The following is a 16,667-nucleotide window of genomic DNA, read 5'->3' on the forward strand; positions in this document are numbered from 1 at the left end:
TCCCAGAGGTAGGAGCTGCCATTAGTTTAATGGTTCCACTACTTGAACAATAAATAAAATATTCACAAAATTCTATATTGCTAGTTTGATGATGGTTATTAGGCTTACATGTGTGCTGTTTCATCCATGTCATTTTCTCTGACAAGCATTATAAAATCCACTTACTGAATATTCTCAGGTATAGAAACAGTGTGCTTGTGAGAGCAGTTCAAAAACAGAGCTTGAGAGAGTGTTCAAAAGCAAAGCTTTCCAGATAACAGTTACAGAAGAATGTAGACTGCTTGACATTATTTGGAGTTATTTACAGCTAAAAATGTTAGTCTATGACCGTCAGAACGAGTATCTAGAAGATTCAGGGTTTACTTTAATATGTGTCGAGTTTTGTTATGTGTTTTTTCAAGGTTCTTTGAAGTGACTCTCAATCAACATTAACTTTTTTCTCCCTGTGAAATACAGTTCTTACAGTACCAGAACTATTGCTTTATGGCTTCATTTGTTAGAGTTTTCAGCATCTTACAAAAGCCTAGTCACATTTGGCACTCTTTTTTTAAGTAGGACACTTAGCCAGGGAAAGCAACAAGGACTTTGGAGATCACTTCTGAAGCTACAGTTGGGGCGAGGGGGTGTAATTACATCTACCATTAAAGGAAGATTTCGGAGGCCCTTGTGTCTGGCAGTCATGAGAGACCATTATATATTTCCTTTGCCTTCATGGAAAAGGAGACCCTGGTATTTTTGTAATAGCTTTTTTAAATTTTATTTTGCAGCTATTTGCAAACTTTCCCTTTAGTACACTTTGTAATTGTAGCTCTTTGTTTTCAATGGTGTTGTGATCTCTTTTGTCACATCCATGCAAATCCATCTTTTGAATGAGTCAGAAGGTAGCTTTTTGCATGGCTAGTTTTGTAGGGCCCGGTGTTCTGATGGGATGAACATTTCCTATTACTTTTAGATGAGGCTTAAGATAAACAAGGACCCAAAGATGCAAATACGCAGAAGGAAATCCCTGTAGGAATTTTTAAACTGTTTGGGTGAAAGGGTACCTGAAGTATGGTGGGAAAAGTACTGGTAGTAGCCCAAGGAACCTCAGTGGCTGAAGGTCTCCAGAGATATCCTTTGGTTTATATCCTTTTTTTTTGGTACCTGGTATGATTCAGTCCCTTTTAGTGCATCACTGGACTCAGGGGGTAATACCTACTGTAGTGCAATAGTGTAATAATCACACAGAATGAGAAAAACTGACTCCCCTATGTGTTTTATGGGATTTGTAAATTATTGTGGGTGAATATATTTTATTTACCTGTAGGCCTTTTTCAGGGCTTATTGCAATTCTCTTTCTTTCTTGCCCCTTTTTTTCCCAATTACCTTGAATTATTAAAGCTTATGAATAGCTTCTTAGAACTCTTTCAGTTCCTAACTTCCACCCCACCCCACCCCAGCCCCCAAGGAAAAGCTTTGTCATTAAATATGTGTTGATAAAAAAAGCATTAAAAACTGACTGGGCATCCCGTAAATGGGTAGAAAGTATGTTTACTTTGATTCACCATGCAGTTATATCTACCTGTCTACCTGGATGTGCATGCTTTTTGAAACTTTTTTTTTTCCTCCAGACTCGTGAACAACTACAAGCTGATCTTCTCAGGTGTCAGGCAAAAATTGAGGACCTGGAGAAAGCTCTAATCGAGAAAGGACAGGTAAAAGGCTCTCTTAATGTCCTCCACCACATCATTTTCTCCCTTGCATGCAGTGGTGCCCTTGCCATCTTCATTGCTTGCTGGTGTCTAAGTGTGACAAATATGGCTTAATTGCTACTCCAGCAATAGGTTACTTAAATAAAGTATTATATAGGCTAAGGAAATGCCATTAAAGATTAATTTTCTAACACATAATAGCATAACGCTGAAATCACCGCATGTACATGCATTGTAAATTTTGTTCCTATTGTCATTGGGTGAAGGCCTTTTTCCTGTTTTCCATTTTTTATTTGCTATAAATTCCAATAAAATAAATATTCTATATTTGTACTGGAGAATATTTTTGGTGTGTAGCATAGAAAATTATTTTTTTAAAAAAATCACTTCCACACACACCTCAGCTAGAGAAATGAACCACCAAGTATGTCTGGTTACTGGAAGCCACTTGCAGTGTCACTGTCCTAGGCGTAAATTCTTAGAGGGCCCAACTGCTTTCAAATTCCCATACCATCACACAGATCAAAATTAGGCTTCATGCTGCACTGTATCTTTTAATTACTTGACAAAGATGTGGCTACTGATGCATATTTAATAATGACCGGGATCTTCAGGAAGGCTGATTAAGAGTTATGAGAGTGCATTTCAAAAATGTTCAGGTGCTTCACTGCTAGAACACGCTGAGAAAATTGGGAAGATATCATTTTATGCTTTGTTGTTTGAAATCACAATTTTAAGATTGCAGGTAGTGTATGGTAATATAAAATATTGCTATCTGTAGATATAAATTTCAAAGACTAATGATCAAATAAAAACAACCTACAAATAATGCCAAGTTAATGATATTACTATTTTTATTATTCTTCGTAAGAAAGAATTCTGTAAGATTCTGTATAAATATAAAGGTTTGGGGACAATATTAAAATTACGGTTTAAAATTGTTTATGCTAGATTCCACAAACTGCAATTTGCTTAGTAAATTCCATGTAAATAAAATCTCACTAAAAATAGACTGTTATCAATCTAAAAATGGTGGGTCACCGAGCTTTTGGAAGAATAAATGAAACTGAAGACTTCTCAAGGATCTACTGCTGACATTTTAGTGTGTTGATGATAAAGGTGTTGTGGGCGAATTGCTGTGTAATTGAAAACATAAACAAAATAGTTGTCTATTACAGTGTAAAATCTAAGTACTGTGCTGGTAAATAAGATAAGTGAAGGTGGATACCTATGTAAGAAATGACTTCTGTGATTTTTGCTTCCAGAATGGTATATCAAAAAGGTATGCCTGGAACTTAGAGTTTAATAAGTTATTACTTTATGAGATTCATAACCACATTTTCCACCTTGTATCTCTTAGTAATCCTGAGAAGGCCAACAGGGGCGTGCCAGTGAGCAGTACGATACTGTCTCTAGTGGGCTAGTTTGTGTGCTGAGAATTAGCTTTCCACAGAAGTGGGCAGAGTATCTCCCTGGGAGCTCTAGCACCTGCTTGGTTCTCCTGACCTGTTAGTATTTACATTCAACAAAATAAATGGTTGTGATGATAAACTCATTTCTTTGTGCACTATGTGATTTATTTTTTTATTATTATTACTTGTCATTTAGGTGGTCGTGGTAGTGATGGTGATTGAATAATACTTCTGAAATGTTCATTTGGGAACCGGTCCCTAAAGTGCTTTTGAAAGGGAAACAATGAATCAAAAGATCCTAGCGTATTATCCCAGGATTTTTTAGTCATCCTTTACAGCTTTAGGAAACAGAAGCACCAAAGACATTTGCAATTCTCCTGAAGTCAAATTCAGAGCAGGAGATTAGAATCTTATGGTTAAAAAAATATTTGAAGTTTGGCTTATAACAATTTATGTCGTATCTCAAAGTAAGTGCCAATGGCTCTTTTAAGAGAATTAATCTCTCATGAGATTGATCTGTCAGAATTCCCCTAGATGTAAAATAAAACTAATAATCCATTTCTGCAAGGTACATTGAGGTGCATGCATAAAAAACTTTATATTAATGGAATACATTCTTACAAGATATTGATGGGGTAAATAATAAATCTGAACATATTGGAGTATATAATGTGCCAGATGGATTGTGAGCTCAGCTTTCCCAGTGACCTGGTGTGTACATAAATATAATTCTACTGGAGTTAAGGTTTTCTCAGAAAGTAAAGTTGAACTTCATGAAGAAAGACACAGAAGTTAATTATCAATAGGGCAAATTAATCTTTTTCTTCTACTTGTTTGAACTGGAGTAGTTGAACCTCCTGGTCTGATGTAACCTTTGAACCTGCCTTTCACTGTATGCGTGCATTGGAATATTCACCCTACATCTGTGCGTGCAAGCCTGTTCATTCCTTGACCTTAGTAAAATGCTAGTTAAATGTTAAACTAGACATGGAATTTTATTCTCAACATTTCTTTTACTTGTTTCAAAAGTTCTTGTCAAATTTCATGCCTTTTCAGTACTCATTTTATTATATTATTTCTAGTATGATACTTACCATAACCCTGAAGAGCTTGTTTACTGCATGAAAGTTGAAATGTACTTGCACATTCTTGTATATGAGTGGGAAAAGGAGAAAGAACAGTAGAATATGAAACTGTAGTGGACGGTAGACAGAAAAATTAACTTTTTAGTGTTTTTGAAGAATGCCAATTGGAGTAAATGTTATAATGATTTAGATTCTTTTGGTTGATATTTCAAAGCTGGTTAATGGGCTGGGATAGCCAGATTTTATTAATTTCTCATGCAGCATCAATGTGCAAATACCTTGCTGACAAAGGAAGTATCAGCCTTAATACTTTAGTAAAGATATCTAGTTTTTAAATAGATGTGGTCCTTTTTACCTAGAAAATAATCTGATCTAGAGTTAGTATGGCATGTTAAATGTTGGTATTATTAAACATATTAGAGCAGTATGAGCTAGGTTATGTAAAAAACTTTTCTCTGTAGGGAGAACAAAGTGAATTTGGCAGTTATAATCCATTAAATCTGAATGCCCAGTTATGGCTAGTGGTGAGGTTTTGTAGCTTGGGTCTTTAAAGGGACATTTGATGAGGCCTTTTGAAGCCATGGAGAAACCTAAAAGGAAAGATCGGCTTTGGAACAAGTGGTCAAATGGAAATATAGTTTTCAAATGGAGTATAGAATATCTTATATCACTTCACTTCCACCACAGCTTTGAATTCCATATCACAAACACTGTGTATGAGCCTGATTCTCACACTTTTAGCAGAGGGCAATTAACTGCATACCACTGAAGCTTATTTTCAGTCATTAGGGGTAATAAAATGTTTTTCTTCCCTTCCCATTCTCTATTGGGATTTGCATTACACCACTCAAAATGGGTTGATTTTGCAAGAAAGTTCCCAACTCTTTGCAATGGAAAGAAATAGTTTTGAGTTAAGCTGAGTAAATAAATGTTTTTTAAATGCTATGAAATATCATATAACTGTGTTCACCCACAATTGCTCTATGTAATGATTTTAAAAGATATGCTTAGCTGGAACATACTAGGAAACGAAAGCAAAAGAAGACTTATAGGACTAAAATAAGTCTTCAGCTTCAGGAAAAGAAGGGAACTTTTATTTTCTCTGTAGTATAAAATGCTGTTTATCCTTGAAATACCTAAATAGCTTTAGTTTTTTGATGTGTGACCACTTTTATGCTTGAATGTACAATGATGTTTGAAATCTTCTAGTTATTGTGGTCATTTGTAAGTCTTGTTTAACAAAATATATATAATCTTATTTTTTTTAATCCTCTTCTTCCTCATAGGATTCAAAATGGGTAGAAGAAAAGCAGCTGTTAATCAGAACAAATCAGGAATTGCTAGAGAAGGTATGTGTTCATAGTCTGGAATATTTTCACAATTGCTTCCCTTTATCATAAAATAAATGGTAAAAGGAAATGGGTGTACTAAGTACTGGAACATCAACATGAAAATTGCTTACTTATTTCTCTTCAGAAACAGAAATTTGGATTAAAAAAGTCTAATTAAAGTACCAATATGCTTTTGTACTCTTTGGAAATGGAAGCTGCTCTTTCTTGTGGAATTACAAATTGTATAGCAAACAGTAGATCCCAAGCTAGCTGATGTTTCCAGTGTCCAACAAAATACAATCTATAGTATTAAGCATAATGTGGAATCTTGTATTTTGCCAAACAGTTACACAAAGATTATTATTGTCCTGAGCACTAATAAAAGTGCCTGCTCCCTTCAGCCTTCCATTTTTTAAGTTTTTCCACATATTAAGTAATACTGATTGATTTAAGACTATTGTATCATTTTCTGTCCGAGATACTCAGAGATAAACATCCTCATTGTTTTTCATCAATATTGCTGGGAAAGTCAGCGAGTACTTAGGAAGTCAAAGGATTATATTTGTTAATTAGTAGGTCTATATTAATATAATAGGAGTAAGATAACCAAAGAAAAATTCATGACTAAAAGTAGCTACAGTTGGACTTAATTTATTCAGACACTTACATGGGTATTATAAGCATTATAGTATGTTATGCCAGACGTTACATTTCTGTTTAGTTTTATACAAATAAAAAGATCACCCAGTTAAGTTATACAGTAGACCAAAGCTATTAGTTGGTATAATGAATAGTCAATTTTGAACTTCTGTTTTGTCATTGTTAGCACTCCAAAGCGCAAATCTGGAAAATTAAAAAGTAGGTATTAAACCCCCTCCATTACTGTCTTTCGTATGCTGTAAAGAGTAGATGTCCAGTTACACAAAGACAATGAGAACAGTCTACCCAAATGTTAATGTAATCCATTTTCATTCACTTGATTTCAAAAGAAAACTTGTATTGCTTAACTTATTTCGATATAATATTCATACCACTTTTCATACTACTTCCAGATAACTGTTCTAAGAGAACTTTGACAATTTTCTGCTGGCAGTTCTCACAAATACTTTCTGATGTGATGTTCCTTCTTTATCTCCAAGACACAGCCCAACATCTAATGAGAAACTGAAATAATTAGCAGTTTTGTCTAAACTCCTGGCCCGTAACTCTGTACAGTCTTCTCCTTTGCTTATGGGGTGTTATGATGCTGTGTTTGTCTCATAGATTTACAGAATGGAACAAGAAGAGCATCAGCTGAAGAATGAAATGCAAGATGCAAAAGACCAGAACGAGCTGTTAGAATTCAGAGTGCTAGAGCTTGAAGTAAGAGATTCTCTCTGTTGCAAACTCTCAAATGGAGCAGAAATTATGTTTGAACCCAAGCTGAAATTCCTGTAAAGATTACTGATGTCTGGTGCATGTTTAAGGGAAGTCACTTAGGTATCTATTTTTTAAATGTTGTATCTTGGGATAATGAAATTGATGCCGCTGCCTTAATATGTTTTGGAGAGAGTGCTCACTAATGTTTATAAAGATGTAATATAGCTAATATATATTGCATATAGTTTGTTTTTCATCTAATAAAATATTTTGTTTTGCAATATTTTGCCTTTTTTATTTGTTTCATTTCCATAACTGCTCCTTTCCTGCATGTAAAATCACTTGGTATGTATACTACAGCCTTGGTTGGCATTGTTTAAATTAACACACCTTCTCACATCTTGCATGCAGCGATCTGACTAAAGATCTGACACATCCATCACATCATTGTATAATTGCTTTTAATTACATTTGTTTAAGCTTGATGATGTTAATATGAAGTAAAATTGTCTTAAAAGAACACATTTTGATAGCACCTTTGAAAGAATTTCTCTTACCTGAAATCCATTTTCTGATGGTATAACTGGTCATGGACTGGAAATAATTGGCCTCAGTCAATGAAAAAAGGGAAACAAAAACCCTCTGAGAATGTCAAAGTTGAAGTGGTGAAGCACAACTAAAACTTCTGTACATGAAAGCAGTATGTTGCCCTATACTTTGCATTAACGAAGTAACAGATAAATTATTTGTTAATTACAATTTGAACATGTAGCCTGTATCACAGGAGAAAGCAATGGTTCTCATCACCTCGTAAGTGGGGCCCGTGTCAAATTTAGTAATGCTAAACTAGTTGTGTGCGATGCACAGTTGTCACACAGTTGTATTGCCTGATAACACATTGTTCAGTTTTAAAGATCATCAGCATTCTTAACACCATTTAGAATAAACTCTCCAAGAAACCTGTCATTGTCACTCCTCCATAATTTTCATCACCCAGCACGTTTCACCAAAAATCTTGGCATGTGTAACTTCTCTGATAAAGACAGAAAGGTCATGTCTTCCCGTTATGTGAACATTCTGCTTTTTGCTGTTGACATTTCTTAATCTTTGTTTTAATCCTTTATCAACCATATATTTTGATGTCATAGCCCATTATATTCAAAATTATTAACTTAGTTTAGTAGAATTTCAGTAGATGTTCAGGAAAATAAACGTGCCTTTTAATATACATCTTTTTATTTTATTAAGCAACTGTAAAGTAAAATACCAAACAATTTATCATTTGGATTGGCAGTTACACTAGAAACTGCTTCCTAATGTATAAGTGTTCTTAGAAGTAAAATAATCCAAAAAGTTTTCTTAGGAAACAAAAAAAAAAAAAGCTTCATGAATGTATTTTTCACATGGAAGAATCACATGAAAAATAGCTCAGTGTGATGTGTCGAGTTGTGTCATGTGCCAAATTTTTAAGGATTTGTTTCACAGAATAACAATTCAAGCATTTTTGCATGATTGTAAGAAAAGTGTTTTGTTTTCTTCCCTTAATAGGCAAACATCTAGTCACAAATGCGATGGACAAAGTGAATGCTTTAGTAAAGTCAGGAATACTTCTGGTAGTCAGGACAGTATTTTTTGAGAGTGATTGATTACATTCTTTTGGATGAAAATGAGGCCAGAGTAGAAAAGAACCATTTATCATTTAATGCAAGCAAATTGATGTGAATTTAATGCAATAGCAAGCCTCTGGTTTTGGGTTAAAACACCTAGGTCATCTAAACCCATTTCAAAATTACACTGTTAATGCAAATATTTTTTAAAACTGATCCTATGAAGGGGCAAAAATGTATAGGGTATGGAGACTTTTTTTCCCATCTATGTTGTAGTTTCAAATTAGGTTTAAGCTAGTTAATGAACGAGGGTTGCCATGCTTTCTAACTTGCTTAAGTGAATGGATGCAGCCCGCTTGCCATATCAACTAAAGCACCTAAATTTGTGTTTTAGAAGATGGGCCCATGCATGGTTTGTCATAGGAGCAAAAATGTTTGCAGTAGCTCACTCTCATTGTACTGTCAGAAAGTGAAGCTCTTCTTGCAGTGCTACCTCTTGTAATATGAAGATGAAAGCTGATTTTCCTCACTTGTGTTCCCATAGCCAAAGAGAATTCAGAGTAAGACCCAGTGCCTGGGTTGCCCAGAGCCTTCAATCCAGTCATTTTCACAAGCATGTTAAAATTTGACTTGAATAAAATAGCTTATTTATTGTTTCTCTGTAGTTCTGCCTTCTGAAGAAATAATAGGTTGGATTTTGAAGAAACACATGAAAGTCAAATAGATGACCTGGATAAGTTTTAGAAATACTATAGTTTTAGATAAGTGGGAATTTAACATTTTTAGTTTTGACAAAAGGATATCATAAGTGTAGCTAGTGTTGCCTTTCAACATGTTCAGACATCCTAGGTTGTGCAGTGAGCAGGACTGGGGGTTTTACATGCTCTAATACAAAGGTTAACTGCAGAGTAAACGAGGAGCAGATGCACAGCTTTAGTTTTATTGAGAAAATCTTCAGGGATAATACTATTCCATGGTAGATTTTGAATTGTTTTCTGCAGTTTCTTCTTCCTAAACTGTTCTTTGTTCCATGAAAGAAAGCAATAGTTAAATCAACATAAACCTACAGAGTATTTTAGGGCTCCACTCAGTTACTTGGCTGGCATGCCAGGGCTCCTCCATCTGAGTGCCAGTTAACTTTGCAGAAACCGTATGTGCATGGAAGCAGTGGCAACTAAAACCATTTTTGTGCTTAGTTAAAGCCAAAATCCTTCAAATACGGTGAAAGTAAAAGGAAATACCATATATTTGGAACACAAATAGGAACCTGTTTTTTTTAATGTACGAGTATGTTTTGTAAAGGTGGGAAATAAATGTTTGCATATAATCACACGTGTTGTTTTTAAACAAAATCTTTCCTCAGGAGAGAGAACGAAGGTCGCCGGCATTTAATCTTCATATAACCACCTTTCCTGAAAACAATGGAAGTGCACTTCAACTGTTCTGTCAACAGGAAGGAATAAAGGTATATGTAGAGCATTAGTAACGGTTGGATGGCCAGGAACCTTTTCAGAACGACCAACCCGATAAGCAAACAAGTGGTTTGCCATTTACCAGGGAAGAAAATCTGAAAAAGTACAGTAAGAAAAGGTATTGCTAACTGGGGAAAGGGCTTCATAAGCATATGATCTGGTAGTCTGTCAGGAGTTCATCAAAGAAAATGAAGGCTGGTCAATCAAGGTAATTTGCGTTTAGGGAACTTCCGTAAAAACACACATTGCAGAGAAGAATGTGGATGTTGATGCGATTCATTGTCAGGCATGCTACAATGCTTCATTCTTGGTATTAAATGTTTTCATTTAAGGTCAGAAGTATGATATTGACCTATTGTTTTACACCTAGTGTAGTGAAGCACCTGTGTATTTCACTTGTTGAATTAATATGCTGAAGTTATTTGCCTAGGCTAGGGCCTTGAAGCATGAAGTGCCTGATCCAAAACTCATTCGAATAGGTGAGACTTTGTCATTGGAGATCAAGCATGCAATAAACATCAGGCTCTTACTTGGTTAGCTTCTGCTATGAGGAAGCAAGGATTACTCTTTTCACTTCTGTTCTGCCTTGAATGTCTAGCTGTACAAATGGATTTGCATACTGGCCCACTTAAGACTGAATTCAGGATTCTTTTGTTAGTAAAGTTGCACGACAGGTGACAGTAACTTTTCTATGAGTAACTGAACTGGAATATCTCTGTATGTGTTACACTATGGCACTCACTAGTAATTTATGCTTGTGTTTGTAATTGTGTTTACAAGTCCTCATATAGAAGGCTTGTTTCTGCTCAGTGCCTTAATAAGCAGAATACTATCTGTAGTGGAAATAAACTGAAATTGTAGGTTGCATATTGTTAGGGAGCTGAGTAGATTAAAGGAAAAAAATTATAATCTGATTCTTACCTACAGGTTTGCTTGGGTAGTCATTTCCCAGACCACAGCAAGGGCCATCAGCTAGCCTATTACCTTTCACACAGAGCCTCCATGGGATGCCAGACCTGCTTTTTACCTTATCTGTTCTTTGAATTTGCATGCTGGCTCTAGCAGGTACAGCCTACCGCCATCTAGAATTCATATTGTTTTCCACCGTCTTCTGTTGCAATTCTGAAGAGGTGGTTTTGTCAATCTGCGTTTCGGTTCACTTACCTGGAAGCATGGGCAGTCACCTAATTTCAGTCATACTGAAATTGCGGGCTTTGTATATGTTTTGCGTGTCTTTCAAAATTGTTAGCGTTCAGTCACAAATTAGATTCTAGAATAATGCAAAATCTGATTTGGTTTCTAACTCTTACTTTGTGCTTCCTCATGGAATTAAATGAATTAGAATGAGTATTTCTGGCTCAATAGGTGCAAGAACTTGCACACCTTACTGAATTCCATTCTTCACTAGTGTAACTGAGCAGCTAAAGACATTTCCATTCAATATTGTCAGTGCTGGTCATAACCAATAGTTTTGTTTTTAACACTAGTCCAAACACAAGTGTGTGTTAAGCTCCTCACCATTCCAAAATTAGTGATGTGCACTGTTTAATAGCTAGTGTAACATTTGGAGACACTGCTGAAGTGTTTGGGAAGAGAGGGAGGGAAATTCTCAGGATAGACCAACTTGGACACAACACATTATTCCTTTTTTAGAGCCAGGATGAACTAACCGGTAGATTCTCTCCCACATCTGTGTCTGGTCTTCAGGAAATCTTTCATTTCTTACTAAGCCTTGCTCACTGGAGTCTGTTGGGGTACAGTCATGAGCAATTATATTCTGGTGTAGCTATGTAATTTGCAAGCATAGCTAATTTAGCTTTAAAAAATTTTAAAGATTGATCACCCTGCCTACCAACATAATACAGCTGCACAACAGACAGGTGCAAACCAGCATGTTACATCCTGTAAGTAATGACAGTAGTGAGCCAAGGCACAGGTCTGTGAAATGTTGACCTAAGAAGGGCTGAATATGAGAAGCTGAGGTGCCAGCGTTTACCAAGGCTACCTTGCTTTTCGCATGGGTATTAAGCATTTCGGACTAAGATGAACGGGTCTTTGCCCACGCTCTCAAGCCTTCAAAGCTTCAAATAGTGTGGCTGCGTATGAGCTGTCAATGGGAATGATCCCTGGTCCACACTAACTTGTCGACCATGTCTGGGATAATTCAGGAGAATGCAATTAGTGCAGGTTAAACAATTCCATGAAGCTTTCCAACAACTTTTTTAAAGCAGAAAACAGAGTTCCAGGGCCTGGGGATGGACCTTGGCCCTTGGCACTGTGTAAAATACAAACATCATATGAAGCTTATTCCTCTCTCTTTTTCTTTTTCTTCTTTTCTTCTTTTTTTTTTTTTTCTTTTTTTTTTTTTTTTTTCCCCCCTGTATGAGAGGAGTGCTTTTCTTGATTTCAGTGTCTGGACCTTAGTAAGGATGGGTTGTTCTCTTCTTTTTGTGGATCTGGGGGCTGACTGGCAGAGGATCATGTCTTTCTGCTCACGAAGGTTGTGAGCTGACAGCATTTGGAATCCTAGTGATAGTGTTCAGCCCACGACGTATATTCCCTCCTAACATTGTAAGGCTGATTTGAAACTCCGTGCTTTTGTTTGACAAAGAAAATAAAACCCAAACCACCCAGCAAACCTTCTTAGCAATTATTTCATTCATGCTCTCTGTCCTTTTATCTTCTGTAGCCTGATGTACTTGATGCTGTGCTCCAAACAAACAGGGAAATCAGTCCTTTAAGCCTGTTTATCAGTTTTGATCTGTCATCTCCTGCATCAATGGGATGATAAATATGAATGGTTCAGGAACATTCTGCCCTTATACGCAGACATCCCGGTTGCTTGCTATAAGCAAGAGTGACATTTGATTTGGCCTCTGAAAGTATCAGTGACACTTTTGTAATTGTGATGCAAAACTAAGGTTTCACTTGCTTACGTTTCAAGTCTCTTTGCATGCAGAAGTGAAGAGAGGGTACATAAAATGTAGCATATAAAAACTGTTTCTCACCTACTTTATGAAAAATAAGTGTTGAACATCTTTTTCAGGATGTGAATATATCTGAACTTATGAAGAAGCTAGATATTCTTGGAGATAATGGGGTAACAAAGTTTTAATTTCAAATATACCTCTAGTTTTATGGTTATTTTAAAGCACGGGGTTTGTTTGTTTTTTCCCCACAACAGAAAATAACATTCAAGAAAATGCACAGGGTGATTTTTATATGCCTGTTTTTGCATGAGCAACATGAATGGTTAAGTATTACTTTTACAAACTTAAAAGAAAGTCTTCTGGGTAAAGTGATGCTATTGCAAAGTATTTTCTCAAGTATGCAAAGTATTTTCTCAAGATGAGATTTGATCTTGGCTGAATGACATGAGAAAAAGGCACTGTAGTAGGCAGAGGGAAAAGATACAAAACAGGGGAGAAAAATAAGGAAGTCAAAGTGAGACCTCTTGAGTAGTAACAATAGCATCTGACAGTGTGAAGGTTGCCTCTGCCAGGGGTAGATATTCTGGGAGAAAGGGCAAGGATAACTAACTGGTTCACTTTCTTGCCCTGTATTGCCAAATACAGTGTAAAATCTTGGTCATGCAGTTGGGGCAAAAACGTTGATGGAGTTAGGATCAGTGTATAGGTAGCTTTAACAGTTTGAGGTCTCTATAATGCTAGCTTTAAGCTCTAGATTTGCCTTTTATGTTGAAAGTTCTGTGGAGGTTTCTGTGGTACTTGGTCTGTCTGCATTTGTTTTGTTAATAGGAAATCTAGCTCTGTAGTGCATGAGAGGGGGATTAACTTGCTGCAGGGCTATAGTCCAGTGAACAGGTATTTTTCTGGCTAGGAATGAAAAAAAAGACATTTCAAAATCTCTGACAGAAACCACTTAATTTTCACTGAATAATGAACTGTTGCAAAAGTGTTGTGGGGACTGGTGTACTAAAGTAGAGTGGAGACTAAGTACCCTTGCTTTAGCTTTTAATACTTTCAATCATAGGACCCATTTTGGTCACGCTTATAAAATTTTAAATGTTATAGTTGATTTATTCTTTAAAGTATAGTTAAAATTTATTGCTTGTGTTAAAGGAAGGATTTCCAATCCAATTTAAAATGTGTCTTTTTTTTTATTTTAGAATTTGAGAAACGAAGAACAGGTTGCAATAATCCAAGCTGGGACTGTGCTTTCGCTCTGTGAAAAGGTAGGATTCAGTAAAGATTTTTGTCTGCCTAAAGACTCATCATGCCTTCTAAGATATCACATAACTTTGCCAGGGAAGCATGGCTTTTCTGTTCAAGTCGTCTGGACTGGAGCGTGTATTCGTCCTTACATGACTGTTGGGATTGTGATGTGTTGAGGTCAAACCAAACTTAAAAATAAATCAAATTTAAAAATAAAAACATGTTTTGGAGATATTCCCTTAACATGAAGTACCAAAAAGCCACTTAAAAGGGACTTCATTCTCAGAAATGCCAGTGTCCTCAGCTCTCTGGGAGCTTTGCTGTGAAGTCCTAAGTCATACCACCCTGGTGTATCTTGGGCTCTCATTTATGAGCAAAAGATCTCCAGGTGGTCTGCAGTCCTTTCTTCTGTAAGTTAGCTGGCATAGATAGCATAAAAGTAGTTTGTATAAGATAGGTAATCAGTCAGGTTGCTCAGTTCTGCATGGCTAGTTCTTTACTTCTCCAATTATGGAGAGAAAATAATCTGTGTATGAGTAAAGGTGACGTTTAGAACTAAGACTCACCTTTTTCTCTGAAGAAGCTTTGTCCTTTTCATGGGCTTCTATTAAATTGTTCCTAGATGCATTCTTGAAAGTCAGAATCAGAACTTTAAAATTAAAATTTGAGCATTTTCTAATAAATGCTTTAATTGGTATAATTTTGATAACCTACTTAACTAAATATCTTAATGTAGATAATCTAAATTAAGTAATTTAATAATCATTGATTTAAGTGAGTAATTGCTATAAGCAAAATACTAAAAAGGAAAAGTGCTAAAATTCATATGCTTTTCATTACATTATTGAATTATAGAATTAAAAAGAAGAGGTGATGATCATAGCCCTTTACATCCACTAAGGAAAGTGGAAGAACCCCAGTACACAGGGCTAAGACAGAGCAAAACTGGCCAGACTTTTGGGACTGGATTGGTTTATTATTGCTCAAGTAAATTAGTGCTTATGCAAAAAAAGTACCACTGGAATTAGAAGGCTTGTTTAATTTGTGCCAGTGATGCAGAATAAAACATACATTTTGTAATTTATAAATTATTTCCATTAGCTACTGATCACAGCAATAAGGGATTGGAAGCTTTGTCAACTGAAATAATTCCTTAAATGAATAGAAACATACAATTACAATAGAGATTTTATTTATGCTGAAGTTGATCTATAATTTCATTTCTCTTTTTTTTTCTCTCTCTTTTTGGCCGTAGTTCCTGGTTTATTTTAACAGATTTTTTATTTTTGTGGTCTTATCAGGTGATATGGTTATTACAGAAATTGAACACTCCATCAGAAAGATGGAGGGAGATTTTAGTTTTAACATGTATAGATAAATAGACAGCATTTAAAGAATGAGATGAGAGTGTGTTATGTATGGACTTTATCCATTTTGTGCCACTTTAGTGAAGTGCCTCACAGTAATCTAATAAGTACAAGCTGGTAACAGAGGGTACTCTAAGAAGCATGAAACATTTTCCTCTTTTTCATGGTGCACATTTGAGGTACAGGCTAATCAAGTGGCTCTGATTTTCTCAATAACAGAAGGCACTATCCTTGTCCAAAGTTTAGTAAGACAAAGAATAACAGAAAACACTCTTATGCTGTCCTTAAGAAAACAAACATGATACGTGCTTTGTAATACCATGTTTTACAGCACAGACAAAATCAGGCAAAATCTGATAAGTAAGACTGGGTGATTGTTTTAATGTAAGTTCTGTTGGGTGCATACACTGAGTTTAGATTAAACAAAATATAAAGCAACTCCACTGCCTTCTCCAGTGTAATGCAACCATTTCAGATGTCCCTCTAAATACGGGCCAGACAGCTTCCCATGTGTATTCCTCTAGTTTTTAATTACAGGAAACTATCATATATAATAATCTCATGTGATCTTTTGTGAAGAAATGGCACTACAGATATAGATGCGCTAGTTATAGTCACATGTGCTTATTTATCACACGCATTGTTTATTTAGATAAAATCTGTTATACCCAGGCACTGGAAGTGATCCTTTGAAATCAAGCTGCCAGGCAAGGAAGGTTTCTGGGTTTTGCTGGCACAATTCCAGAAGCTTATTTTGAATGCTACAGCTGATTACCACTCCTAAATACACGGCTGTCTCTTCTGTGCCCCTGGATTCCAGAAAGGCTTATAGGCATAGGAAGATTGGAATCAACATTTAGTCTTGCATATCATCCATACCTTCAAAAATTTTTGACCTCTAATGTTTGCAGATAACCCTTTCATCTGCAAATATTGAGGGTAGCTGTGAGAGATGCTGAGGACTCCCATTCCTATTGATTTCAAGGGATCAGAATGCTCACTGTCTCACTGAATCCTTTATCAGTGGTGAGGCTTCCTTTAGGAGTATCTTCAGTCTGTCACCTTCAAAATGAAGAAAACAAAGATGATGAAAACAGAATCACTGGGGAATACGGTGTTCCTGTTCACTTTTATCAGCTCTGTACAAAGCTAAACCTACTAACTAGAT

The 16,667-nt window shown here is 35.9% G+C and overlaps 1 protein-coding gene across 5 annotated transcripts in view; it reads left to right on the forward strand.

The window, feature by feature from the left end:
- LOC121088053 (janus kinase and microtubule-interacting protein 1-like) overlaps positions 1–16,667 on the forward strand; it is a 246,654-nt gene that overhangs the window by 116,347 nt on the left and 113,640 nt on the right. For 4 of the 5 annotated variants that reach the window (XM_040593753.1, XM_040593733.1, XM_040593770.1 and 1 more), the window contains 6 exons: positions 1,611–1,694; positions 5,475–5,537; positions 6,783–6,881; positions 9,849–9,950; positions 13,004–13,057; positions 14,087–14,152. In XM_040593753.1, the coding sequence (XP_040449687.1) occupies positions 1,611–1,694; positions 5,475–5,537; positions 6,783–6,881; positions 9,849–9,950; positions 13,004–13,057; positions 14,087–14,152 (468 nt within the window). The remainder of the gene's footprint in view (positions 1–1,610; positions 1,695–5,474; positions 5,538–6,782; positions 6,882–9,848; positions 9,951–13,003; positions 13,058–14,086; positions 14,153–16,667) is intronic. The other variant, XM_040593762.1, reaches the window with a different exon arrangement.

Source organism: Falco naumanni, chromosome 1 (genome assembly GCF_017639655.2).
Source record: "Falco naumanni isolate bFalNau1 chromosome 1, bFalNau1.pat, whole genome shotgun sequence".
NCBI lineage: Eukaryota > Metazoa > Chordata > Aves > Falconiformes > Falconidae > Falco > Falco naumanni.